Genomic DNA, 27,768 nt, shown 5'->3' on the forward strand with positions numbered 1-27,768 from the left:
CAGTTTTTACTGTTTTTCACTACATGGCATACTTTCTCCATATATAGCAGGGCAATGGCTGACCCAGCATTTCAACTGAATGATTTAGCTGTATTTCTTTACCTCTGACTGCCCATTATAATACATATTTTGCAAAAAAATGGTTTGTGTGTTATTTAGAGATGCCATACAATAGTTTGCATGTGTGTGTTCTGAATTTTTGGTAATTGTGCTTTTTCAGTGTTCTTTCAAAAAATAAGCCTGACTGAATGTACAAAATTAGCTTATTCTGCAAAATAGCATTTTGACATGTGTTCCTTTGTGTGTGATTGTTCAGGCATGCGTGTATGTAGGTATCAAAGCACTTTACAGATCTTCAAAGGACAGATCTGTGATCATTATCTGGAGTGGTTGAGCAGGTGTGGGCCATGGGAGTGTAGGGGGGGGGGGCACAGGTTCTCACACTCTGTTGACTTCATGAATATTCATCAAAGGCATGCTATATATCAAAAATCAAAGGATTTTCTGCTAAATTTCAGATACTCATTCACAATTTTACTTTTGCAAAATGTTATTTCAATAAGTACAAAGCATTTGCATGGATGAAAGCTAAGATGAAGGCTGAAAAACTTCAAAGGCATACATTTGTTTTTCAAAACAAATTCCTGCAGAATCGAATTTTGTTTACATTCAGTAGGGGCAGCTTACACAGGTGCACCAATTGACTAAAAGTACATATATGAGACTCAGATCAGGATTCATTTCTTTGAACCGCAACCATGAGAAGAAGATTCAATGTGAATGAAGCCCTGGAGGTGTTTCAGCAGCTTGAGGAAGAGGGAGAGTCAGCCTCATCCTCATCCACGGATGACAGCTCTTGTTCGGATGAAGAGGCTGAAGATCAGGCCTTTACCCCAGGGCCTGATTCAGGGGAAGAAATGGAAGAAGGTTCAGATGAGGAGGTGGTTGCTGCAGAGGAGAGATGGGACCATCCTTTGTGGCAATCAAAGAGCGGGATCGCCTGGTCCCCGACACCCGACACCAGGATCCCCTTTCGGGCTCCAGACGTCCGCCATTGTGGGATCACCCGCCTCGCTGTCAGCTACATCCAAACTATTGAGGACAGCTTCGATTTTTTTTTTAACTACAACAATCCTAGATGTAATAATAAAATACACCAATATAGAGGGAAGAAGAAAATATGACGATTGGACAGACGTTGACCGCGTGGAACTCCGGGCATTGTTTGGGTTGCTCATCCTCGCTGGTGTGCACCGTTCCCGTGGGGAATCATCTGCCAGCCTCTGGGGGGAGGAAACGGGGAGGCCGATATTCAGAGCCACGATGAGTTTGGGAAGGTTCCACATGCTGACTGCAACATTGCGCTTTGATGACCGCTTGACCAGGGCAGCCCGCCGGTTGGTGCAGCAGGACAAGCTCGCTCCCCTGCGGGAAGTGTGGGACCTCTGGGCGGCCCGGCTCCCTCTCGCCTACAACCCCGGTGAAGATGTTTGCGTTGATGAACAGCTCGTCGGATTCAGAGGTCGCTGCAACTTCAAGCAGTACATGCCCTCAAAACCGGCAAAATATGGCATCAAGCTGTGGGTGGTGTGCGATGTGGCCACTTCTTATGCCTGGGGGATTATTCCCTATCTGGGCAAGACGACTCGAGACGCCCCGGCAGAAAGGGGGCAAGGGAAGCGGGTGGTGCTGGAACTCACGGAGGGTCTGAGCGGCCGCACTGTCACCACGGACAATTTTTTCACCTCGCTGGTTCTTGGAGAGGAGCTGCTAAAAAAAAAATCTGTCTTGTGGGAACAGTTAGGCGCAACAAGCCAGAGTTGCCCCCACAGCTGCTCCAGATGAAAAGCAGAGCGGTTCTGTCCTCCCTGTTCGGCTTCACCTCCACCGCCACCGCGGTGAGCTACATTCCAAAGCGCAGGCGGAACGTTCTGCTCCTCAGCACCAAACACCATCAGGTTCAGATCCAGGAGGGACCGCAGCAGAAGCCGACCGTAATCATCGATTACAACCGCTGCAAAGGGGCAGTTGACAACTTGGACAAGGTAATTTATTTATTTTATTTTGTTTTATTATAATTCACCAACCTAATTGCATATGTAATTTATTTATTCATTTATTTTTATTCCAGCTCGTTGCAACATACAGCTGCCGCCGCAAGACCAGACGTTGGCCCATGTCGCTCTTCTGCAACATGTTAGATGTGAGCGCCTACAATGCCCTGGTCCTGTGGCTGTCTGTGGAACCGGCCTGGAACCAACAGAAGAGGAGCATCCGTCGAAGGCTGTTCTTGCAGGAGCTTGGGACCTCCATGGTGAGACCAGCCCAGGCGAGGCGCACTCGCTTGCCGCGGTCCAGCAGCGCTGCAGCTCTGTTGGAGGTGCAGCAGCAAGTGGAGCCAGGTCCAGCCCAGGAGCAGACAAAGAAAAGATGCCACCTTTGCAGAGGGAAGAGGAGCGTGCATGCACGCTTTTGCCATGCATGTGGACAGGCTGTGTGCAAGGAGCACTCAACAGTTGTGTGCTCAGCCTGCAGCTGTTAGCTCACTCCCCTCTGTGTTTCTCTCACTCTCTCTCTCACACACACACACACACACACACACACACACACACACACACACACACACACACACACACACACACACACACACACTTTTTCTTTGTTCGTGTGCTTTAATAAAGTGTTCAACTGGTCATCTTTGTAAGTGCATTTTTTTGTGCTCTAATGACTTTAACGTGAGTATTTTAGAAAATATGACATTACACAAAAACTACAAAGTGAGCAAAAAATATTTTTATGCCTATTTGTGACACTCCAAGGCTGTGACAACTTACCCACAAAAAAGTTAATCTGGACATAACACACAAAAAATGATTTGATTTTTTCATTTTTTGTACAGTTTTCAAACTTCGGGTTTTGCTAATAAACCTGGCAATGAAGGGGTTAAATCTGAGAAACACACACATATTTTATTATATTTTGTTAGGGCTGAAGCCAAGGATGAAATTCATGTAAAAAAATTGGGACTTATGAAATATTATATAATATTTCTAAAGGAAGCTTTCTAAGTGCATTTTTTTGTGCTCTAATGACTTTAACGTTAGAAAATTTAAACGTTGGGTAAGGGTTAAGCCCATGGACTGTGGACTGCCTGATCCCTGTCCCCTTGTCCCCATGGACTGTGGACTGTCTGATCCCTGCCCCCTTGTCCCCATGGACAGTGGACTGCCTGATCCTTGTCCCTTTTGGTCCCCATGGACTGTGGACTGCCTGACCCTTGCCCCGTTTGTCCCCTCATGGAATCAACCGCCCGCCGGCCTCCCTCCTTCCACACTACTACCTCTCGCATGGACGACAACATCATTGCGTACCACCTGCGTGGGTGGCTCCTCCTCGTTATGCGTGTGGGGACTATCCCATTTCCTATCCTCTTTTGTTTTGTACCTGACCAGGATCCAAGACAAAGACCAAAGACAAAGACCAAAGGCGTCCAAGTCGACCAACGTTCCTGAGGGACGAACCCATCTGTGCTTCCAACGATCAAGTCGACCAACGTTCCGGAGGGAAGAACCCATCTGTGCTTCCGACGATCGAGCTTTGGCGCGATCCCCGAAACCAAAAGGGGGAGAGTTGAGGTTCAACCCTCAGGAGAAAATTGCTACGCAGTAATTTCTCCAAAAACTGTCATCTGCACTCATTGAAAAGCAGATAAAAAGAGAAAAAAAGAAAGCGCCAAAAGAGACTTCAGGTCCCATGATTCTTTGCACCCGGAAGCAGCGTGATGACATCACCAAAGCGAAACTGGACCCTCTGAACTCCCAGGGTCCCGCCCGCATGAGTGTGCTTAAGGGCTGAAGCGCAGAGAGAAACTTTGTCTTTTGTCCAGAGTTCAACTGGCGTGAAGACGCACTCGGTTGCTATCGCTCCGGACAGCATGTGCACGAGGCCTAGCTGCTGAAGTGGACGGAACACCGGACAGCGTGTGGAGGAGAGCCGCTGAAAAGCAACGGACGAACGCCGATTGAACACTGAGGGACGCCTCGCTGTTCGCTCGTTCAAAGTTTTTCTCTCTCTCTTTCTCTTCCCGTTCTCTTATAGTTTAGAATAAGCGTTCAACCGTGTGATCTGCTTCAAAATAGAAAAACGGTCTTTCTATCTTCCGTACCAAATACGTCATCGGAATCATCTCAAAGTAAGATCCTTCCTTTTATTGTAATATCTAAGTTGTTAAGCTGTGGTCACAGCATTAACAAATATTTAGATATTTAATTTGCCTTTGAGTGATCTTTTGCTTGTTTATTGATCTTTGTGAAGTGGTTTTAAGTTTGGTTTAAGTTTTACTGTGATTGAGTTAAGGTGAAAGCTAAGCCCACTGTGTGTCTGTATTTGAGAAGAAAAGTCACACACACACGCATCCCACCCCTCCCACATCGGTTCTCAGTGTGGGAGTGTGTCTGTACTTGAGAGGACAGGCTGAAGCACACACACACACACACACACAAACACACACGCACGCACCCACACACACACACACACACGCACGCATTCCACAAGTGCTTGGATCCCAGGAGTCAGCCATTTTGTTTCAACTACCTCCATTTTGTTACCCCACCTATCAGATTAGTGGCTGTGTCTCAATTCAGGGTCTGCATCCTTCGAAGGACCCAGCCCACCCGGGCTGCGTCCTCCGTCGGCCGGGTAGACCGGATGTTAACGGCTGTGAATTTGGACAGGCCTAGCCTTCATGAACTCCCTCGGCGAACGTTCCGTCGCCTAGCAACCGTGGAACCGCTGAGCAGGGAGAAGGAACTTTAAACGATGGAGCTCGACATTTTATTTAGCTTTTTAATCATTTCCTTGACTGTTGGAGAGCTCATTCAGAGAAAATACTTTCGACAAGCTGAGCCTGAGCAAAGATGTGATAATAGTTTTTAATACTTTCTAAGGGTCTTAACTTGACCAAAACCGATTTATCACCTTTTAAGACTTTTCAAGACCCAGCGGGATACCCTCTAGTAAACAATTCTCATTTGTAAACAAAAATAAAATTCAAGAGTTTAATGCAGAACTGATTTTATTTAGATATTTCTTTTATATGTACATGTTTAATCTTTATTAACCATTTTTTTCTAGCAAAGTAAAAAGCTGTCAAAATTCTCCCTTCTCTCCTGGGCCCTCTGCTGCTCTGCCTCCCTCTGCAGCCTCATGTCCTCCCTGATCAGCTCCAGAAGCTGGTCATCGCTGTCACCTTCTCCTGGATGCCCATTTTCTCCAGAATAGTCTTAACAAACATGTAAGAAAAGAAACAGGAAGAGAAAAGAGGACAACGGGTTATTCCTTTCATGTTTTCGCAGAAAAAAATAAACTCAAACGAGTTTTTAAAATATGAGATGTTATTGTACCTCCATGCCACAGCCGCCGAATACTTTGCTCCGGTGATCATGTGGTCCATCTTCGCCCTAAGCTTAATAAAGTCCCTGGTTTTCTCTTTTGTTCCTAAAATACAAACTTCTATTAAAATCAGGGGGGAAAACGCAGCGGGAGAAGTACGACACCGAGCGCGGCCGAACATACGAGCCGAGACCGCAATATAAGCACTTTTACTGTTACATTTCTAACTAAAATAACGTTCATGTATCACCAAAAGCCCTTAACCTAACAGTTTTCAAGTTTATACTTACATTTATATGCACAATCCTCTCCAACAGCTCCCGCTTCACTGTCCGCCATTGTTTTTAAGTTTTTCTGCTGGCCGGCCCGCAAGGCATCTTGGGAAATGCTACCTATTGAAGGATACACCGGACCCATCCTTCATTCAGGCGAAAAGAAGGCCACATTCGTCGACCGCATTTGAAGGAGTCTTCGAATTGGGACAGGCCTAGTCACGGCGCTGTGACGTAACCGGCCGACGAATCCGGCCGACGTAGGATGCAGACCCTGAATTGAGACACAGCCAGTATTTCACATTATCGTTCCATTGTTTAATTACTTGTTATTCATTTGATAAAATAAGTTGGTTGATGTTGATTGGCTACTTTAGAAGGAGCTTAAGTGAATATATTAGTTAATAAAGGCCATTGCCAATTAAGATTTTGTCTCAGGTGATTTGTTTGTGTTGATATAAATTAACTGCAGCTCATTACGATTTCACAGAAAGTTTAGACAAGATTGATAAGAGGTGTGGATTCATTGTTCCCGTTAAAGGGGTGGTGCCCCGAGGATATCTCCGGATATCCTAATTACGTAATAAAATCGGTAAATATTTCCATATTTACGAATTTTACTGAAGAATCCAAAAAGTAAGTAAAAGCTTACAAATTTTTCGTTGCCCAATATTCACAACACACTATTTGATCAAGCGATCAAATAGTGGGGGGAATGGCCTTACCCAATTTCCAGAACTACTACTGGGCTGCAAACATTAGGAGTATGCTGTACTGCAGGCACTTTCATCTTGAATCTTCATCTCCAATCTGGGTCACCATGGAGACCCAAGCGGTTGGTGCAACAGTATCTTTCTGCACTCCTAGGTGCGCCACTTCCACTTTCCTGCTCTATCGCTTCCGGGAGCCTGGTGGTTCAGCAGTCCCTGAAAATCTGGTCTCAATTCAGAAAAACTCTGGATCTACAGGCTTTTTCACTTTTAAGTCCAATTGCAGCTAACCACTTATTCTCTCCATCAACGGCTGACGTTGCCTTTCTTTTTTGGCATAAAAAAGGTCTAAAACTCTTCACAGACTTATATTCTGATAATCTCTTTTCTAGTTCCGCCCAGCTGACAACAAAATTTGGGATTGCGTCCACTCAATTCTTCAGGTTCTTGCAGGTAAGGCATTACGTGCAGAGTATGACGCCCCAATTTCCAAATAAACCCCTAGAGAACCCATTGGATGAGTTTTTATTGGTAAACCCCACAGTGGGAGGAGTAATGTTTAAGCTTTATAACTATCACTAAACCATGTTGTCCTTCATTAGTGGCTATTAAAACTGCCTAGGAGCAGGACCTCAATTTTACAATCTCGGATGAGGTGTGGGCATCTATGCTGGACCAGGTGCACTCCTCATCTATATGTGCTCGGCATGCACTAGTGCAATTGAAGGTGGTCCACCGTGTGCACCTGTCTAAGGCAAAATTGGCACGTATATACCCAATCATAGACCCAACTTGCGAAAAATGTAGGGGTGCTCCTGGCTCTTTATTACATATGTATTGGTTGTGCCCCTCCCTGGCTAACTTTTGGAGATCAGTTTTCGGTACAATATCTGAAGTTCTGCAGTGTCAGGTGGAGCCAAACCCTGTCTCTGCTATATTTGGTGTAGCCCCAGATCTGACCTTACCACATTCCAAACTAAGAATCCTATCCTTTTTGACTTTACTGGCTAGAACTGTTTTGCTGAAGTGGAGGGACTCATTTCCTCCCTCTCATGCCCACTGGATAAGAGATACTACGTTATGCATGGATCTAGAAAAATCAGATACACCGTCCGTGGTTCTGTAAACAAATTCTATAAAGCTTGGCAACCTTTTTTGACATTTTTCGAGAAATCCACTATTGTTTCTGAGTAGCCCCCCAATCCTTTTTTAATTCTTACTTTTATTGTTTTTTGTTTATTTGTTTTTCGTTTTGTCTTCTTGTCCTTTTCAGGGTTGGCAGTCTGGGGTTTGTTCTTGGGGTAAAACTTGAGAAAATTCACATTGTTTTGAAATGTACTTGTCAGGCCTATTTTTCTAAAATAAAAAAAGACATGAATAAATGTTAAAATGACCTGAAATGAGAACAATAAAACCTTTCTACTGCAAAAAAATAAATAAAAAATAGAACAGCCAGAGAGCCTAGCTGTTAATAACACCGACTAGCCAGTTAACTCCACTAAACCTGTCCGGTGAGATTTTTTTTAACTTACTTTATGATTCTTTTGTGAAAAATCTCCTGTTGTCCATGTCTGTGGAGGGATCAGACATGGAAACAACTAATTGTTGGAGTGACTTCTCCAGCTTCACAAGCCTGCACTGAAGTTTCAGTTTGTTTGTTCTTAAATTGACAACCCAGTCCATGTGCAACAGAGTATGGGCCTTTCTGGATCTAACGGAGGCTTTCCCTGGGAACGTAGACCGACAGATGGTGTCTCATGTGTAATATAAATCTCCTACTAAAGTTTAGAGCGAAACACTCACTCCCACTCAGAACTAAATGCTTCTCCGGATCCGCTGGTTCTGAATAACACACACACCATCATCATCATTCATCATGTCTCACTCCACCATAGTCCATCAGTACACAGTGTTTAAGTTAGTCTTGTTTAAATTGTGTAGAAATAAATTTCTTAACTATTTTAAACCTGACTCTCTTTCCTTGGAGTTAGTACGAAGTGTCGCTTAATCCCTGCAATAAAAAGTTCTGATCTTCTGGTTAAAATATTCAAAGATCCATCAGATTTATATTTCATATTTCTATGGAATCTCACATTTTATGGTTCTTAAGGTGTAAACGACCCATTCTTTACAATGAGTAGTTATAATGCTGTAATAAAAGTGTGACAGCTGTTACTACACCATCATGAGTAATTATATTGTTGTAATAAAGTGTGACAGCTGTTACTACACCATCATGAGTAGTTATACTACTGTAATAAATGTGTGACAGCTGTTATGACACCATCATGAGTAGTTATGTGATAAAAGTGTGACAGCTGTTATGACACCATCATGAGTAGTTATACCATTGTAATAAAAGTGTGACAGCTGTTATGACACCATCATGAGTAGTTATACCATTGTAATAAAGGTGTGACAGCTGCTACCACACCATCATGAGTAGTTATAATGTAGTAAAAGTGTGACAGCTGTTATGACACCATCATGAGTAGTTATACCATTGTAATGAATGTGTGAAAGATGTTACTACACCATCATGAGTAGTTGTAATACTGTAATAAATGTGTGACAGCTGTTATGGCACCATCATGAGTAGTTATACCATTGTAAGAAAAGAGGTACAGCTGCTACCACACCATCATGAGTAGCTATAATGTGATAAGTGTGACAGCTGCTATGACACCATCATAAATAGTTATACCATTGTAATGAATGTGTGAAAGATGTTACTACACCATCATGAGTTGTTATAATACTGTAATAAAAGTGTGACAGCTGTTATGACACCATCATGAGTAGTTATACCATTGTAATGAATGTGTGAAAGATGTTACTACACCATCATGAGTAGTTGTAATACTGTTATAAAAGTGTGACAGCTGTTATGACACCATCATGAGTAGTTATACCATTGTAATAAAAGAGGTACAGCTGCTACCACACCATCATGAGTAGTTATAATGTGATAAGTGTGACAGCTGCTATGACACCATCATAAATAGTTATACCATTGTAATGAATGTGTGAAAGATGTTACTACACCATCATGAGTTGTTATAATACTGTAATAAAAGTGTGACAGCTGTTATGACACCATCATGAGTAGTTATACCATTGTAAAAAAAAGTGTGACAGCTGCTACCACACCATCATGAGTAGTTATGTGATAAATGTGTGACAGCTGCTATGACACCATCATAAATAGATATACCATTGTAATGAATGTGTGAAAGATGTTACTACACCATCATGAGTTGTATAATACTGTAATAAAAGTGTGACAGCTGTTATGACACCATCATGAGTAGTTATGTGATAAAAGTGTGACAGCTGTTATGACACCATCATGAGTAGTTATACCATTGTAATAAAGGTGTGACAGCTGCTACCACACCATCATGAGTAGTTATAATGTAGTAAAAGTGTGACAGCTGTTATGACACCATCATGAGTAGTTATACCATTGTAATGAATGTGTGAGATGTTACTACACCATCATGAGTAGTTGTAATACTGTAATAAAAGTGTGACAGCTGTTATGACACAATCATGAGTAGTTATACCATTGTAATAAAAGAGGTACAGCTGCTACCACACCATCATGAGTAGTTATAATGTGATAAGTGTGACAGCTGCTATGACACCATCATAAATAGTTATACCATTCTAATGAATGTGTGAAAGATGTTACTACACCATCATGAGTTCTTACAATGCTGTAATAAAAGTGTAACAGCTGCTACCACACCATTATGAGTAGTTAAAACACTGTAATAAATGTTTGATAGCTGTTACTACACCAACATGTGTTGTTATAACGTGATAAAAGTGTGACAGCTGTTATTACGCCATCATAAGTAAATAGTAAATGGCCTGTATGGCACTTTTTTAGGGTTCTTCAACCCCTCGAGGAACTTCATAACACAATCAGTCATTCACTCATTCATATACACTTTCATACACTGGTGGGGATGAGCTACGATGTAGCCACAGCTGCCCTGGGGCACACTGACAGAGGCGAGGCCTGATCTGCGTTTTAGGTTTTTATTCAAACCTATTAAAAAGGTTTTCTGACCATCTGTACAGAAGTGCTGCAGCTGCTGTTTGCCTGTCATCCAACAGGTGGTGCTGTTCCTCCACTGAGCTTTGGGCTGAGTTAAGTCCAAAACTGGAGAAAACCTCATCATGGACACTTCCACTTCAGCTGGACTGAAACCATCATCCGCCTACGAGATAAACGCGTGTGAATGACAACCACACACGAAACATACAAACAAGCTGCTCAGACTTCTTCTGATTCTTTCTACCTCCAGATGTCTCCATCAACATCTAAAACAGAGAACAAGAACAGGCCGGACTAAATAATGAACAACCTTGTGTGGACAGAGCGACAGCACAGATGTATAATCCTGATCTGAACACCAAAAATACTCGTGTAGTGTTACAGCAATACATCTAATGACTAGACAGTCTGTATTTGTGTAAATAGAGAATCTGCAGCAGTCAAGTGTGTTTGCTGCTTTTGACCTTGATTTGAGCTCCCTCTGCTGGACACACAGTTGTATTACGCTCTGAGTCAGCTGTATGAGAAACAGCTGCAGCTGCAGCAGCTCCACGGTCTCGAGTCTAAACATTTCAGAGTTAAATAGGTAGTCTCCTTCTGCTGGGAGCCTTTTTGAACTCACTTCACATTCAAATGTAGAAGCAACAGAACAAGCCACGTCCTCTTACACAATGTGTGCTCTTTGGAGTGAGTGTTTCCCCTCCCCCCCAAACACACACACACACACACACACACACACTCATGTCTCACACACACACCAGCAACGGCACGCCAACTGCATTTATGTTGCAGGACAGGCACCGTAGTCATTGTAAACAACAGGAGGAGGTCTTTGATAGAAGGACACAGGGCTTTGAGCTCCTCACTAAAATTCACGTCACGTGTTAAGAGCTTCGGCGGGGAAAAATGAAGTTGCTGCATTGGCCGGGAATCGAACCCGGGCCTCCCGCGTGGCAGGCGAGAATTCTACCACTGAACCACCAATGCTGCTTGTGATGCAGGAGCAACACTTCTGATTTTATACCTTCATGTCTTCTTCCTTCTGTGCTAACGTCAGGACGTCGGTTAAATGCAGGTTCCTCTCGTCTTCGGTGTGTAGAAGAGGCAGGAAGTTCTCCTGCATGCAGCTAGCATGCTGGGGGTCTAACCAGGGACCACCGCTGACCGGTTTGGGTTCCTCTGGTGTTTGGGACAAAGTGAGGACCACCTGGACACAAAAAAAAAAAAAAAAAAAAACACAGGAAATGAAGTTGGAGGTGCTTGTTCATACTGTCATCACCTCTTCCTCCACACACACACACACACACACACATGAACACACACGCATACATATATAGTTTATGAAGCCACTATGACATTTTGGTGGTTTATGAGGACTTGAGGTGTGAATCTTCATTTGTCCCCCGATTCGATTCGATTACGATTGTTGGGTCAACGATTCAATTCGATTCGATATCCCGATGCATCACGATTATTTCATATTGATTTGTTTTCATCGTTAAATAGAAGATGTCAGATAATTGCTTTTCATTTTTTTAATCAAAAACGTAATTGACACAACCTGCCATCCCTCAAAAGCTCTCCATTCACAACAGGTTAGGACAAAACATTTAAACATTTAAGAAGATTTGACAAAGTAAAACATCTGTTTCCTTATTCAACACCACGCCTCAGGCTGAGAAAAACACGCTTTGCAAAAACTCACAAAATCTAAAAAAGTACTGAAAACCTACAGGACACATAATGTAATAATAAAATACATAATGTGTTCATATATGAGTGTTTAATGTCTCTGAGCAGCTCTAGAGTCAAATATTTATGCCACAGTTGAAGGGTGTCAGAAATAACACCAAATGAAATGTTTGACTTAGTTTATTTTATTTGAACCCAGTGGTTCATTTCTGAAATGTTGGAGAATGAATCAAGTTCTGTTTGATGCAGAAAACAATAAAACATAAAACAAATTCTACACTTCCAATATTTAAGATGTGTGTTTTATTCTTCCTGATAATAACCCCAGCAGAAGGCTGTAGGCTGGATTAGGATTAAATTACCCAGCTGATGGATCTCCTTCACTAACCAGCTAACTACAAACCTTTCCACTAACCTGTCCTGTGTGACCCTCACCATGTGACCCTCATGTCCATGCTGGCTCTGGAGGAGCAGATAGGAGACAGACCTCCTGTAACTTAAAATGCACCAAAGCTTCCTCCCAGTTTCTCTTTAAGCTGAATTTAACATCAGTTTATCTTCATGACACAAAATAATAAAGTGGAACAAAAACTTCTATCGTCTATCTCTCTCTCCTTTTAACTTCTCCGTGTTCCTAAATAAAAGAGAGACGATCACGCTGCAGCCGCCGTCATTGACCCCGCCCCCTCCTCAAGACCGGATCTCCCTACATTACAACAAGCAGTCTGACTGAGCGCTTCCAGGAGAAATAATAATTAAATTATGAAAATAATAACGCGTGTTTGGAGCATCGGTATGGAGGAGCGTCCTCCGATCCTCTCTTGTGTGAGCAGACAGTCTCTCTCTCAGCCGCTGATCGAGCGAGCGGAGCGCGCCGCACGACAACCCGCTCAATTAACATAATTCACGGCCCAAATCCAACAGAACCGGTCGGGCTGGTTCGGTTCCGGTTCAGTCTCAGGTTACAACTCCAGCGCTAAGCCCTGCAGTACCACATTAAGGCGGAGGTAAATGTGGAGGACGCTCACTCTGACAGATTTGGATCTGCGCTGGTGCCGCCATTAAAAAAACAAAACTACATTCCACTATAATAGATTATGGCGTACTCTTCTACGATGCAGAATCGTTTATGTCCGCATCCTGATGCATCGATTATTTTCCTCAGCTCTAATGAGGACACACCTTTCCCTGCATCTGGTGAACACGAAAAGTATGTCAAAATTTTTGATTTTACCCATAGAAGAAAAGTCTTACTTCAAAAATAAGAAAAACATATCAGAACAAACATACATTTCTCTTATGAATTTCCACAGGCTCATGAGGACTTGACAACCTGGTGTTTTATGGAGACAATTAGTTTATGAGGTCTGTTTACAAAAATATACAATTCTGACTGTTTCATGGTTTAAGGGGACATTTAAATATTATGAGACCAGCATACACATTTATATATACCATTAAAAATATCAAGGAATCAAAGAGGAATCAAAGAGGAAATAAGAGGTTTTTTGGGGGAGTCAAGGCCTCAGAAGTACCAGTAGTCAATCGAGCACTTGAGCCTGTGACCATTTAACTCACAGAGAGACGGGCATATTCCAGGATAAACTTCAGAAATCTTTATTCAGAAGAGTGCATAGGTAAAGCTAACATTTCTACTAATGTTTCTGTTCAGAAAACCTCAACTTCATGCTACCTAAATCTCAGTTTTTGTTTGTCTTAGATGTCCTATGTCCTGTCGGTGGTACATCACATGTAGGGGTGTCCTTCAACAATAGTATTTCCAGCACTTGCTTCTCTGTTTGCTATTGTCTGTGACATTCACTGAGCATGTCATCTGTAGAGGTCTTATCCTTGATGGTACTTAAAGATCTTGGCTGTTTCATCTTGGATCATAGCTCTCACACTAGCTAGTCCTCTGACTCCTTCCTTACTGCTAGCATACCATTTCAGGGTGCTGGATTTGGGGTAGAATGATCATGCATGTTAGGAGCTTTTGTGTCTTAACATCTGTGGTCTGTATTTTTTCTTTTGGCCAGCTCATTATTCCTGACAGATATCTGATTACTAGCAGGGCGTAGCTGTTTATTTCCAGAATCTTGTTCTTGCCCTTGAGCTGATTTCTTAGGACTTGCCTTATTTGTTTTAAGTATTTGGTTGTGGCTTATTTCCTTGCAACCTCATTGAGGTTGCCATTTGCTTGTTGGACACCAAGGACTTTGTAGCTGTCCTCAAGGTCTGATTTTGTTCCTTCTGGGAGTGAGACCCCTCCTGTATCTATTATCTTCCTTTCCTTTGTCAGGAATCGCTCCTTCATCACGTTACAACATTCAACCACACTTCTCAAGTCCAGATGGCATTCCAACATCAGTGCTGTAGATCCTGGTGGTGTGGATCAATGAGTCAATGTCTCGCTCATTCTTGATATACAGTTTTATGTCATCTATGTAGAGGAGGTGGCTAATTGTGGTTCCATGTTTGAGTGAGTATCTCAGACTTATTTATGGGACAATAACTATATTTAAATGGTATCAGAATTGGATAGGATAGCTTGTTGATAGCTTGTTGTTTATAAAAGGCAGCTAGGGGCTCACAGAGTGTACAAACCTTGTCAAGTTAACACTCAACACAGCTACAAGGATTAAACAAAAAAGTCATACCGACATATTATGACCTTTTTTTTGTAGACATTATTAAAGAGATGAATGCATGCAAGGGGTCGTGTGACAAAATTAAGACTAGAATTACCAACAGTTTGCAAACATTTCTTTTCTGCTATTTTAAAGAAATAGGTCACACCCACTGACGTGGCAACGGGTCAATATTTTAGGCTTAGCCATGCCTACACAGTTATACTTTTGAGAACGTTTTTCACAACTTTAAGAAGAAATAGTCATGTGACTAAAATGGCCGACTTCTTGTCAAATTTGGAAAGTGGCTCCATAGATGTTTTTGTAGGTTCTGAGACACTACATAAGTGTACCAACTTTCATAATCCTCAGTAAAAGCATGGCATGGGGCTTACTGTTTCAATGGTCCTAGGGGGCGCTATTTGAAAAAATGGACCACGCCCACCGGATGTTTGCATACATATCTGTTTGAAGTCAGATTAGTCACACTTATGGAAAATTTCTTGCAGATAAGTTGAGGAATGAGGAATTGAGAGGCAAACGTATTGCTACGTTACGCCTGAATTCGCCATACCGCCACAGCCCCACCCTCTTTCAACACCTGCCAGTACTGGATGCTAAGTGAGCCCAACATGTCAACTGTTATTTGGCAGTGATTCATATTGGTTAGATAAAAAGGGTACAATTGGGAGCTTTCAGAGTAAACATGACTTTTTCTGTTGTGAGGGAGTGGAGCCTTAATTACGTCATCATTTGAATATTGATTGTTGTTTAGGAGTGGATGACAACCACAAAAATGTTCGTGACTCTGTGTCCTTCGGTGAGGAAATTATGGCAATTTATATTTTTTAGGGAGAAGTCAGTATTAGGCAAGAAGTCCTGCTGCTGAGGTGCTAAGTTGTATCGGTTGTATCAGCCCTGCTATGCGGTTTTCTACCAGCAGGGGGCTCTGATATTTTACACAACACACACAATATGGTTTAAGAAACCAATTTGTAATTTGGCTATAAAACACAAAGGGAAGTTTAACTTGCTGAAATAACCAAATAAGATGAAAATGGCTGTTACAAAGTTTTTAATAATATATTAATAGTGTTTACTTTTTATATTTTTCAAAGATTACAACACTTTAAATGTCACGAATTATGATACCATCAAAAATGTACTCATAAACCTATTGGTTTCATAACGCTGGTGTGTAACCTGACAAATAGGTCTCGCAAACCATAAGCGCACGCGTGCACACACACACACACACACACACACACACACACACACACACACACACACACACACACCTGCTCCAGCATACAGTTCATGATAAAGGGTACAGAGCAGGCTTCAGGGGGAACCTGGTCCAGTAGGTTGCTATAGTAACGCCTGTCCACACAGAGAGGAGGCAGCTTGCTCTCTGTCCACACAGGAAAAAGATATTCAGGTTTCTCTGAATCAATTGTTGAGACAAAACTTAAGAGTGGCAGTAAAGAAGAGCAAAAGATGCAGAATGAGATCAGAGAGGTGAGGCTCACCAGGTTCTGGTGGGGCTGGTTCCCTGTTCATCTTCTTGGTGCGTTGGGTCGGCAGAACGGTCGACTCTAAAGAGTCCTGATGAGTGGTTTTAGTGAACTGGAACAAACAGAAGCTCGTGTTACTTTTGGATTCAGTAGCTTATGATGAACCGGAGTTGCATTAGGGGTCTGCAGCAGAGTGGCGCAGCGGAAGCGTGCTGGGCCCATAACCCAGAGGTCGATGGATCGAAACCATCCTCTGCTAAAATTGGTATTTTAAAGGTAAAATGATCTTTATAAATAGACATTTGAGCTGAATAAAAGACACTCAATGAAAAATATACAACAATAAATGGTTCAAATTTGACAACAACTACAAGCTACCCGTTAACAGGCTTACTACCGTCACAGCAACAAATAAAAACACTCTTTTAGGGTTACAGGCAGGGTCCGAAATTAAATCTTTTACTCACCAGCCAAGTTGGCCGGTAGATGATGAAAATCTACCGGCCAAGCATATTTTTTACCGGCCAAAGTTCTAAATGATTTAGATCTACCTAAAGCATGTAATTCTATATTAAGTTGATTCCAAACTGAGTGACAAAATAATTAAAACACCAATTAATAAGGAAAACAACTCTTTTGTCATTTTTACAATTTATTTATTTATTTATAGAGATGTTTTTATGAACTCTTTCATTGAAATTTAGTCAGACTCCTTGTTTTCTCTGTCCATGAAGTCTGGCCTCCTGCTTCTGACACCGTCTTTGTGCCAAAGCATTACAGCCTCATTTGGGTCATAGTCCTTGATCTCTGGAGAACACAGCTGCACCATGAGAATATCTGAAAGTGTGTCAGGGCTAGGGTTGTCACGGTAACCGGTGTAGCAGTAAACCCCGGTAAAAAAAGTTGACAATAAATAATAACAGTCTTGTTTTAAAAAAAATATATATATATTATCTCGGTGGATTACCGTGGCTGCGGTGTAGGCGCGGTGACCCTTGCCAGCCACCGTATCATCTGCTGGAAGTTGCCGGCGGCACATGCGCACTTTGTTGTTTACGACCAAAACTTTCTTTAAGCTAAAGCTGAAATAATGGCCAGAGGAGACGGCAGCACTCGGGACATTTATTATCCCTCAAAGAAGACAAAGTCGGAAGTACGGGCATCTTTTGGATATTTGAAGAATGCCGAGGGACAGTTGTCTGTGAAAGGCATCAACCCTACGTGGCCATCATAATGTAGCCATTGTCTCACGACTCCGCCATCTCCAGTTCGCCACTTTTCACAAAATCTTCTGGTTGCCACTGGTCCTGGCGGTATTTCTTCCAGTTCGACGAGTTTTCTTTTGGAAGGCTGGCTGACTCCAGTTAAAAACTGCCACATTTCACCGCTAGTTTTAACACGAAGCTAACCGCTAACTTGATAAACTGATTGAATGGGATAGGTGGAAATGACGTTGGATGCGGCGTTCACGTTTCGCGTACGTTTGTGTAAGTTGCATGCAGGCGGGAGGAGTATCAGAAATCCGTGGAAGATGACTGATAAACATAACTAATTTGGTGCAAACATTTACTCGCCAGGTGGCGAGTAAATTTACTCGCCAAATGGAGCAATTTACTCGCATTTGGCGAGTGGCGAGTGTTAATTTCGGACCCTGGTTACAGGACATAAGAAAAACTAGCAAATATTTACCAGGTTCTAAAATTAGTCAAATTTAACATCATTTATAGAGAAAACACAGCAGTTTCTCCACGTTGGGTCAACATTCGCTAAACAAAAACCAAAAATAAAAATGGAAAAGCACCCCGTTGTTAAGCTCTGGACTCTGATCGTTCTCCTGGGTTCTGGCCACAGCTGTCAGGTCTATATTTCTTGTTCAGACAACTTAACATAAGGGTATATGTCTGGTAATATATTTCCTTGAGTAACGGGAGTTTTTATTTAATTCACCATTGCAAATTGTATGCCTGTTTTTTTTTTTTGTTTTGTTTTATCCCATGTGTCAGGAGGGAGACCTGACTGGTGCTCAACGTCCATATTCATTGAGTCAATAAAGCAAAACCTGAAAACCGTTACAACATGAACTAGACAAAGACATGGACAAGCCTCCACTTCTGCCTCATGTCTTTACCTCACTACTTCTGTCTCTAAACCATACAAATGAATGGTTTCACAGATTCAGTTTATTTAGCTGACTTTGTCCATAAAAGGAGAAGCGGTGCTTTCAGGTGAGTGCAGAATTTTACTCTTGTATAGGAAAAGCTTTAAACACACAAAGAAATTGTATTTATAATATCTTCATTTTTCTAATATATGCACATATACACAAAATATTCAAATAAACTTACTTGACAGGGGTCATTTAACAAATAAGAGTGACGAGCAGTTTGAAAAACACGTTCTCACTACAAAGGAAATAATTTTCTTTTAATAATCAATTCCATATTCATCCTGTCATTGAGCAAACCCAAATTCTGAGTTTAGTTTTCTTTTTAACTCACGTTATAGTAGATTGTTTGCGTGACGGAAGAATCTCTTCAATTGGCAATCCGGTGACGTTTAGCAATCCCTTTTAAAAGAATTTTCTGATGAGTTTTAGCTTCATTTCTTTTTTTTTCTCACTACGGTCAGTAGGAACTTACATCAGTTGTCAAGTTACAGTGAATATGGTGCGTTCAGATGATGACATCACTGTTGAAAATAGCGAACTTAGAAACTTTTTTTGAGCGTTTCTTCCGTCTTCCGCGTGTAATGCAGCTGGGACACCTGAACCCAGAGGAGAGAGAGAGACGCTATAGGGAGGGGTTGTGCGCATACTGTGGTTCTCTTGGCCATCGACGTTTCACCTGTCCCCTCCGGCCGGGAAACGCAGACTCCAAGTAGGCAGTAGCAGAGGGGTCCTACTTGGAGTAGCCGGCGCCCCCTCGACCCGCACCTTGCTCACAGGCACCCTTCATCTTCCCCAGGGACCTGTCGAGCTGAAGGCACTCCTGGACTCCGGAGCAGCCGACTGTTTCATGGACCAAGATCTCGCCTCTCGACTTCGGGTTCCCCTGTCCTCCCTCCACCAGACCATTCCCGTCACTTCTGTGGATGGAACCCCGATCAAACCCTATCCAATCCGCCAAGAGATGGTTGGTCTCCGCATGGACATTCTTTCCCACTCCGAGACTCTCCGGTTCCTTATTGTGACAGCTCCTTTGTCCCCCCTGATTCTGGGTCACTCCTGGTTCCTGCGCCATAATCCCCAGATCTCCTGGTCGTCTGGCTGAGTGCTTACCTGGGGTGCTGCCTGCCATTCTCATCGACGACCTCAACCAGATTCAGAGCCTGGCTACCCAATTCCTGAGGATGTCGACAAGTCACAGTTCCCCTCCTTTTATCATGACCTGGCTCAGGTTTTTTCAAAGAACCCTACCACTGTCTTGCCTCCTCACCGCCCTTATGACCTGGAAATAAAACTCCTGCCCGGTTCTGTTCCCCCTCGGGGCCGCTTGTACTCCCCGTCTCCAGCAGAGACTCAGGCCATGGATGCCTATATCGCCGACGCCCTTCAACATGGGTTCATCCGCCCTTCCACCTCGCCAGGAGCCACGGGTTTCTTCTTCGTGAAGAAGAAGGAAGGGGGTCTTCGACAATGCATCAACTATAGGGGTTTAAATAAGATCACGGTCCGCGATCATCACCCCTTGCCTTTAATGACTACCGCCCTGGACGTAGTGTCCCAGTCCACCATCTTCACCAAGTTGGACCTGCGCAGTGCTTACAATCTAGTTAGGATAAAGCAAGGCGACGAGTGGAAGACCACCTTTATCACCCCGACAGGCCACTGGGAATACCTAGTGATGCCTTTTGGCTTGTGCAACAGCCCCGCAGTTTTCCAACGCCTTATCACGGACGTCCTGAGGGACATGTTGGGCAGATGGGTTTTCGTTTACCTCGATGACATATTGATTTATTCACGAACCCTAGAGGAACATGTCACACACGTCCGAGCAGTCCTTTCCCGGCTGTTGGAGAACCGGCTCTACTGCAAGTTGGAGAAATGTGCTTTTCATCAGGAAACCATTTCCTTCCTGGGGTTCATCGTCTCATCTCAGGGTTTCTCAGTGGACCCCCAGAAAGTCCAGGCTGTGGCTCAATGGCCGATACCTACTTCCCTGAAGCAGCTGCAGAGCTTCCTGAGCTTTTCGAATTTCTACCGCCGCTTCATACGCGGTTTCAGCTCCATCGCGGCCCCTCTCACTGCCCTAACCAAAACATCAAACCAGACCCGCCCATTCCGTCTTAACTCCTGAGGCCACACAGGCTTTCCACACCCTCGTCCACCACTTCACCACTGCCCCCATCCTCGTACATCCGGACCCAACAAAGCCTTTTGTAGTGGAGGTGGACTCTTCTGAGGTGTGGGCAGGGGTGGTCCTGTCCCAACACGGCCCCGATTCTAAGCTTCATCCTGTGCTTACTTCTCCCGTAAATTCTCTCCAACCCAAAGTAATTACGGGGTAGGTGACAGGGAACTCCTGGCCATTAAATGGGCCTTGGAGGAATGGCGGCGGTGGTTGCTGGATACACCAGACCCATTTACCATCTGGACGGACCACCAGAACCTCATCCACATCCAGAACGCTCGGCAACTCAATCCCCGTCAGGCCCGCTGGGCACTGTTCTTTGAACCATTCCACTTCCACCTGGCCTACCGCCCTGGTTCAAAGAATCTGAAGGCGGACGCCCTCTCCCGCCGTTAGACCCAATCTGCACCCATCCGGGAACCACCACCTATACTCCCAGCCCAGAGGTTCATCGCAGCTCTCCACTGGCCAGTAGAGGACACCATCCGGGCTGCCTTGCCCACCGAACCCACACCTGCCGATGTGCCCTTCGGCCGGCTTTATGTGCCCTCCACCTGCTGCTCCGAATCCCTGGCCTGGGGGCATGCATCCCGCCTGGCTGGACACCAAGGGGAGACCCGAACTCTCCAGTTCCTGCGACGTGCGCTATGGTGGCCCTCTATGGCCATAGACGTCAAGGAATACGTGGCTGCCTGCTCCACTTACGCCCGCTCCAAGACCCCAAACCAACCCCCGAATGGAGCTCTACACCCTCTCCCAATACCACACCGACCATGGCCCCATATCGGCCTAGACTTTTTCACGGGGTTAACTCCTGTCAACCAGCTCAAGACCATCCTAACCATCGTGGACAGATTCTCGAAGGCTGTCCACCTGGTGGCACTTCCTGGCCTGCCCACAGCCAAGCAGACGGCCGAAATCCTACTGGAGCAGGTGGTGCGCCTCCATGGTATCCCCCAGGACATAGTCTCGGATCGGGGACCCCAGTTTATGTCCAGATTCTGGAAAGCTTTCTGTCGGCTGGTTGGTGCCAGTAGTAGCCTCTCCTCTGGTTACCACCCACAAACCAATGGGCAGACTGAGCGTGCAAATCAGCAACTTGGTCGGTACCTCCGCTGCTTTGCCTCATCCCAACCAACCACTAGGCCCAAATACCTCTTGTGGGCAGAGATGTCCCACAACCTCCATGTCTCCTCGGCCACTGGTCTCTCCCCGTTCGAGCTCTGCTACGGATACAAGCCCCCTCTCTTCCGCCACCAGGAACCTGAGACTGAGGTCCCCGCTGCCCAGACCCTGGTTCGGTGTTGCCGCCTCGCCTGGATCCGTGCTTGGGCAGCCATCCAGCGAGCTAACACGGAATACACTCGCCAGCACAAACGCCGCCATCGGACAGGGCCGACTTTCCAACCTGGCGACAGGGTATGGGTGTCTACCTGGAACATGCGCCTGCCCGCTGGCTCCCGGAAGCTCGCTGCACGATTTCTGGGGCCCTACCCAGTAGGGAAGGTCATTAACCCGGTGGTGTATCGCATCTGCCTGCCCAGGCCTCTCAAAGTATATCCCGTCTTCCATGTGTCCCAGCCGAGGCCTGTACGGACTTCTCCCCTCGCTCCTCCTCCGGATCCCGAGCCTCCGCCTCGAGGGGTTGGCGAGGATGGGATTTTCACCGTGCGGCGCCTGCTGGACGCCCGTCACCGTGGCAGAGGTTGGCAGTACCTGGTGGATTGGGCGGATTACGGTTTGATGGAACGCTCCTGGGAGCCGATGAGCGCAATCTTGGACCCCTCGCTCATCTCGGATTTCTGGGCCAGCCACCCTGGGACTTCTGGGGCCGTCCCTAAGGAGGGGGGTCCTGTCATGCTGCCTCCTTCACAACCCACAACATCCTCCCCCGGAGGATCCCACACACACTCAGCCCAACCGAACTCCACTACCCAGCATTCCCAACGCCAGCCTTCTGGCCCACGTCACCCGCCACGTCTACATAAGGAAGTACAGCTCAACACCAAACCACTCAGTCATTGTTTCTAACTGAACTATGCTCCAAGTTCTGACCAAACCCAACCCGATCATTCAGCCCGTTCTGACCAGATCAGCCCGAGACACTCACCGTGCCGACTCACAGTAAGTTAGCTTGTTTCCTTTGGGAGCCGCCGTGCTCACCAGCTTTGTACGGTTTGACTCCTAGAGCAAACGTGTGTCAATCTGCCTGGCGTCAGTCACTCCATGCTTGGGTCAAAACACACTCTACAATCCGAACTCTCGCTCCGGTTCAGCTCAGCTCGAGTCAAGCCTTAAAGAAATGTCAATGTTATTACTTGATATTATAATCCTGTGATCAGTAGAATTTTATAACTTATTATAATCTTGGACAATTGCACAAGACACTAATGACACGTAATGTTAAAAGCCACAAGACACATTTCCTTTTGTCTGACCCAATCAGAACCTTGGTTTCTGGGGCTGGGCATGGTTATCTGTGGTGTTTGTATAAACCCTCTTTTTGCATGTCAAATTCTGATTCTCCAGTAAACCAAAATGTGACAATTATCCACGCCACCTTTTTGTTAGTTCTAAGCGTTCTAGAGAAGTCTCTGACAGGCCAGCCGGACTTCCTCTTCAGCCATAAAGAACCTCAGACAAGCTGGATAAAATCTGTTGCAAGTTACACCTGACCACAACGGTTCCTTCAGAATAAAAGCTGAACCTCACGACCCCTTCAGGGTCTCGGAGACGCCAGTGATAACCTGTCGTGACCTGGAAGCATTCCAAGACTAGTTTGGTCGGCACCGCTGTTTTTCTGCCTGCTTCAGTACCAAGGAGGGTCCAAGAGGACCTTGGCATTCTGGATCTAACGGAGGCTTTCCCTGGGTACATAGACCGACAGATGGCATCTCATGTGTGTTATAAATCTCCTACTAAAGTTTAGAGCGAAACACTCACTCCCACTCAGAACTAAATGCTTCTCCGGATCCGCTGGTTCTGAATAACACACACACCATCATCATCATTCATCACGTCTCACTCCACCTTAGTCCATCAGTACACAGAGTGTTTAAGTTAGCCTTGTTTAAACTGTGTAGACAAAAATTTCTTAACTATTTTAAACCTGACTCTCTTTCCTCTGAGTTAATACCAAGTGTTGCTTAATCCCTGCAATAAAAAGTTCTGATCTTCTGGTTAAAACATTCAAAGATCCATCAGATTGGTATTTCATATTTCTATGGAATCTCACATTTTATGGTTCTTAAGGTGTAAACGACCCATTCTTTACAATGAGTAGTTATAATACTGTAATACAAGTGTGACAGCTGTTACTACAACATCATGAGTAGTTATACCATTGTAATGAATGTGTGAAAGATGTTACTACACCATCATGAGTAGTTATAATGTGATAAAAGTGTGACAGCTGCTATGACACCATCATGAGTAGTTATACCATTGTAATGAATGTGTGAAAGATGTTACACCATCATGAGTTGTTATAATACTGTAATAAATGTGTGACAGCTGTTACCACACCATCATGAGTAGTTATACCATTGTAATGAATGTGTGAAAGATGTTACACCATCATGAGTTGTTATAATACTGTGATAAAAGTGTGACAGCTGCTATGACACCATCATGAGTAGTTATACCATTGTAATGAATGTGTGAAAGATGTTACACCATCATGAGTTGTTATAATACTGTGATAAAAGTGTGACAGCTGCTATGACACCATCATGAGTAGTTATACCATTCTAATGAATGTGTGAAAGATGTTACTACACCATCATGAGTTCTTACAATGCTGTAATAAAAGTGTAACAGCTGCTACCACACCATTATGAGTAGTTAAAACACTGTAATAAGTTTGATAGCTGTTACTACACCAACTTGTGTTGTTATAACGTGATAAAAGTGTGACAGCTGTTATTACGCCATCATAAGTAAATAGTAAATGGCCTGTATGGCACTTTTTTAGGGTTCTACAACCCCTCGAGGCACTTCACAACACAATCAGTCATTCACTCATTCATATACACTTTCATACACTGGTGGGGATGAGCTACGATGTAGCCACAGCTGCCCTGGGGCACACTGACAGAGGAGAGGCCTGATCTGTGTTTTAGGTTTTTTATTCAAGCCTATTAAAAAGGTTTTCTGACCATCTGTACAGAAGTGCTGCAGCTGCCGTTTGCCTGTCATCCAACAGGTGGTGCTGTTCCTCCCCTGAGCTTTGGGCTGAGTTAAGTCCAAAACTGGAGAAAACCTCATCATGGACACTTCCACTTCAGCTGGACTGAAACCATCATCCGCCTACGAGATAAACGCATGTGAATGACAACCACACACGAAACATACAAACAAGCTGCTCAGACTTCTTCTGACTCTTTCTATCTCCAGATGTCTCCATCAACATCTAAAACAGAGAACAAGAACAGGCCGGACTAAATAACGAACAACCTTGTGTGGAGAGAGCGACAGCACAGATGTATAATCCTGATCTGAACACCAAAAATACTCGTGTAGTGTTACAGCAATACATCTAATGACTAGTCAGTCTGTATTTGTGTAAATAAGAGAATCTGCAGCAGTCAAGTGTGTTTGCTGCTTTTGACCTTGATTTGAGCTCCCTCTGCTGGACACACGGTTGCATTACGCTCTGATTCAGCTGTGTGAGAAACGACTGCAGCTGCAGCAGCTCCACGGTCTCGAGTCTAAACATTTCAGAGTTAAATAGGTAGTCTCCTTCTGCTGGGAGCCTTTTTTAAACTCACTTCACATTCAAATGTAGAAGCAACAGAACAAGCCACGTCCTCTTACACAACGTGTGCTCTTTGGAGCGAGTGTTTCCCCTCCCCCCCAAACACACACACACACACACACACACACACACACTCATGTCTCACACACACACCAGCAACGGCACGCCTACTGCATTTATGTTGCAGGACAGGCACCGTAGTCATTGTAAACAACAGGAGGAGGTCTTTGATAGAAGGACACAGGGCTTTGAGCTCCTCGCTAAAATTCACGTCATGTGTTAAGAGCTTCGGCGGGGAAAAATGAAGTTGCTGCATTGGCCGGGAATCGAACCCGGGCCTCCCGCGTGGCAGGCGAGAATTCTACCACTGAACCACCAATGCTGCTTGTGCTGAAGGAGCAACACTTCTGATTTTATACCTTCATGTCTTCTTCCTTCTGTGCTAACGTCAGGACGTCGGTTAAATGCTGGTTCCTCTCGTCTTCGGTGTGTAGAAGAGGCAGGAAGTTCTCCTACGTGCAGCTAGAATGCTGGGGGTCTAACCAGGGGCCACCGCTGAACGGTTTGTGTTCCTCTGGTGTTTGGGACAAAGTGAGGACCACCTGGACACAAAAAAAAAAACCACACAGGAAATGAAGTTGGAGGTGCTTGTTCATACTGTCATCACCTCTTCCTCCACACACACACACACACACACACACACACACACACACACACACACACACACACACACACGTGCATATATGGTTTATGAAGCCACTATGACATTTTGGTGGTTTATGAGGACACACCTTTCCCTGCATCTGGTGAACATGAAACATATGTCAAAAATTTAGATTTTACCCATAGAAGAAAAGTCTTACTTCAAAAATCAGAAAAACATATCAGAACAAACATACATTTCTCTTATGAATTTCCACAGGCTCATGAGGACTTGACAACCTGGTGTTTTATGGAGACAATTAGAGTTTATGAGGTTTGTTTACAAAAATATACAATTCTGACAGTTTCATGGCTTAAGGGGACATTTAAACATTATGAGACCAGCATACACATTTATATATAACATTCAAAATATCAAGGAATCAAAGAGGAAATAAGAGTTTTTTGGGGGGAGTCAAGGCCTCAGAAGTACCAGTGGTCAATGGAGCACTTGAGCCTGTGACCATTTAACTCGGAGAGAGACGGGCATATTCCAGGATAAACTTCAGAAATCTTTATTCAGAAGAATGCATAGGTAAAGCTAACATTTCTACTAATGTTTCTGTTCAGAAAACCTCAACCTCATGCTACCTAAATCTCAGTTTTTGTTTGTCTTAGATGTCCCAATTCCTGTCGGTGGTACATCACATGTAGGGGTGTCCTTCCACAATAGTTTTTCCAGCACCTGCTCCTCTGTTTGACATTGTCTGTGACATTCATTGAGAATGTCATCTGTAGAGGTCTTATCCTTGATGGTACTTAAAGATCTTGGCTGTTTCATCTTGGATCATAGCTCTCACACTAGCTAGTCCTCTGACTCCTTCCTTACTGCTAGCATACCATTTCAGGGTGCTGGATTTGGGGTGGAATGATCATGCATGTTAGGAACTTTTGTGTCTTAACATCTGTGGTCTGTATTTTTTCTTTTGGCCAGCTCATTATTCCTGACAGATATCTGATTACTAGCAGGGCATAGCTGTTTATTTCCCGAATCTTGTTCTTGCCCTTGAGCTGATTTCTTAGGACTTGCCTTATTTGTTTTAAGTATTTGGTTGTGGCTTATTTCCTTGCAACCTCATCGAGGTTGCCATTTGCTTGTTGGACACCAAGGACTTTGTAGCTGTCCTCAAGGTCTGATTTTGTTCCTTCTGTGAGTGAGACCCCTCCTGTATCTATTATCTTCCCTTCCTTTGTCAGGAATCGCTCCTTCATCACGTTACAACATTCGACCACACTTCTCAAGTCCAGATGGCATTCCAACATCAGTGCTGTAGATCCTGGTGGTGTGGATCAATGAGTCAATGTCTCGCTCATTCTTGATATACAGTTTTATGTCATCTATATAGAGGAGGTGGCTAATTGTGGTTCCATTTTTGAGTGAGTATCTCAGACTTATTTATGGGACAATAACTATATTTAAATGGTATCAGAATTGGATAGGATAGCTTGTTGATAGCTTGTTGTTTATAAAAGGCAGCTAGGGGCTCACAGAGTGTACAAACCTTGTCAAGTTAACACTCAACACAGCTACAAGGATTAAACAAAAAAGTCATACCAACATATTATGACCTTTTTTTTGTAGACATTATTAAAGAGATGAATGCATGCAAGGGGTCGTGTGACAAAATTAAGACTAGAATTACCAACAGTTTGCAAACATTTCTTTTCTGCTATTTTGAAGAAATAGGT

General features: G+C 44.0%; 2 protein-coding genes and 2 non-coding genes across 5 annotated transcripts in view; 1 reads left to right on the top strand and 3 right to left on the bottom strand.

Annotated features, from left to right (window-relative positions):
• Positions 1-1,344: 1,344 nt before the first annotated feature.
• Positions 1,345-2,542, top strand: LOC139062740 (piggyBac transposable element-derived protein 4-like). The gene is made up of 3 exons (XM_070544404.1): positions 1,345-1,705; positions 1,801-2,045; positions 2,132-2,542. Exons 1-3 carry the CDS (start codon positions 1,345-1,347, stop codon positions 2,540-2,542), a joined length of 1,017 nt encoding a protein of 338 aa, XP_070400505.1.
• Positions 2,543-5,056: 2,514 nt separating this feature from the next.
• The window catches only part of LOC139062675 (sperm-associated antigen 17-like), a 30,710-nt gene continuing 7,998 nt past the window's right edge, over positions 5,057-27,768 (bottom strand). The window contains exons 4-8 of one of the 2 annotated variants that reach the window (XR_011516256.1): positions 25,797-25,979; positions 16,288-16,384; positions 16,057-16,169; positions 5,403-11,646; positions 5,057-5,281 (exon numbers count right to left, since the gene is read on the bottom strand). Coding sequence is in view for 1 of the 2 variants with exons in the window: in XM_070544256.1 (XP_070400357.1) it covers positions 11,458-11,646; positions 16,057-16,169; positions 16,288-16,384; positions 25,797-25,802 (405 nt within the window). In the remaining variant the exon portion in view is untranslated. Of the gene's footprint in view, positions 11,647-16,056; positions 16,170-16,287; positions 16,385-25,796; positions 25,980-27,768 lie in introns of both variants that reach the window. The other variant, XM_070544256.1, reaches the window with a different exon arrangement.
• On the bottom strand, positions 11,356-11,426 carry trnag-gcc (transfer RNA glycine (anticodon GCC)). Its single transcript has one exon. It is a non-coding gene; the product is annotated as a tRNA-Gly (tRNA).
• On the bottom strand, positions 25,689-25,759 carry trnag-gcc (transfer RNA glycine (anticodon GCC)). Its single transcript has one exon. It is a non-coding gene; the product is annotated as a tRNA-Gly (tRNA).

Source organism: Nothobranchius furzeri, chromosome 14, assembly GCF_043380555.1.
Source record: "Nothobranchius furzeri strain GRZ-AD chromosome 14, NfurGRZ-RIMD1, whole genome shotgun sequence".
Classification (NCBI taxonomy): domain Eukaryota; kingdom Metazoa; phylum Chordata; class Actinopteri; order Cyprinodontiformes; family Nothobranchiidae; genus Nothobranchius; species Nothobranchius furzeri.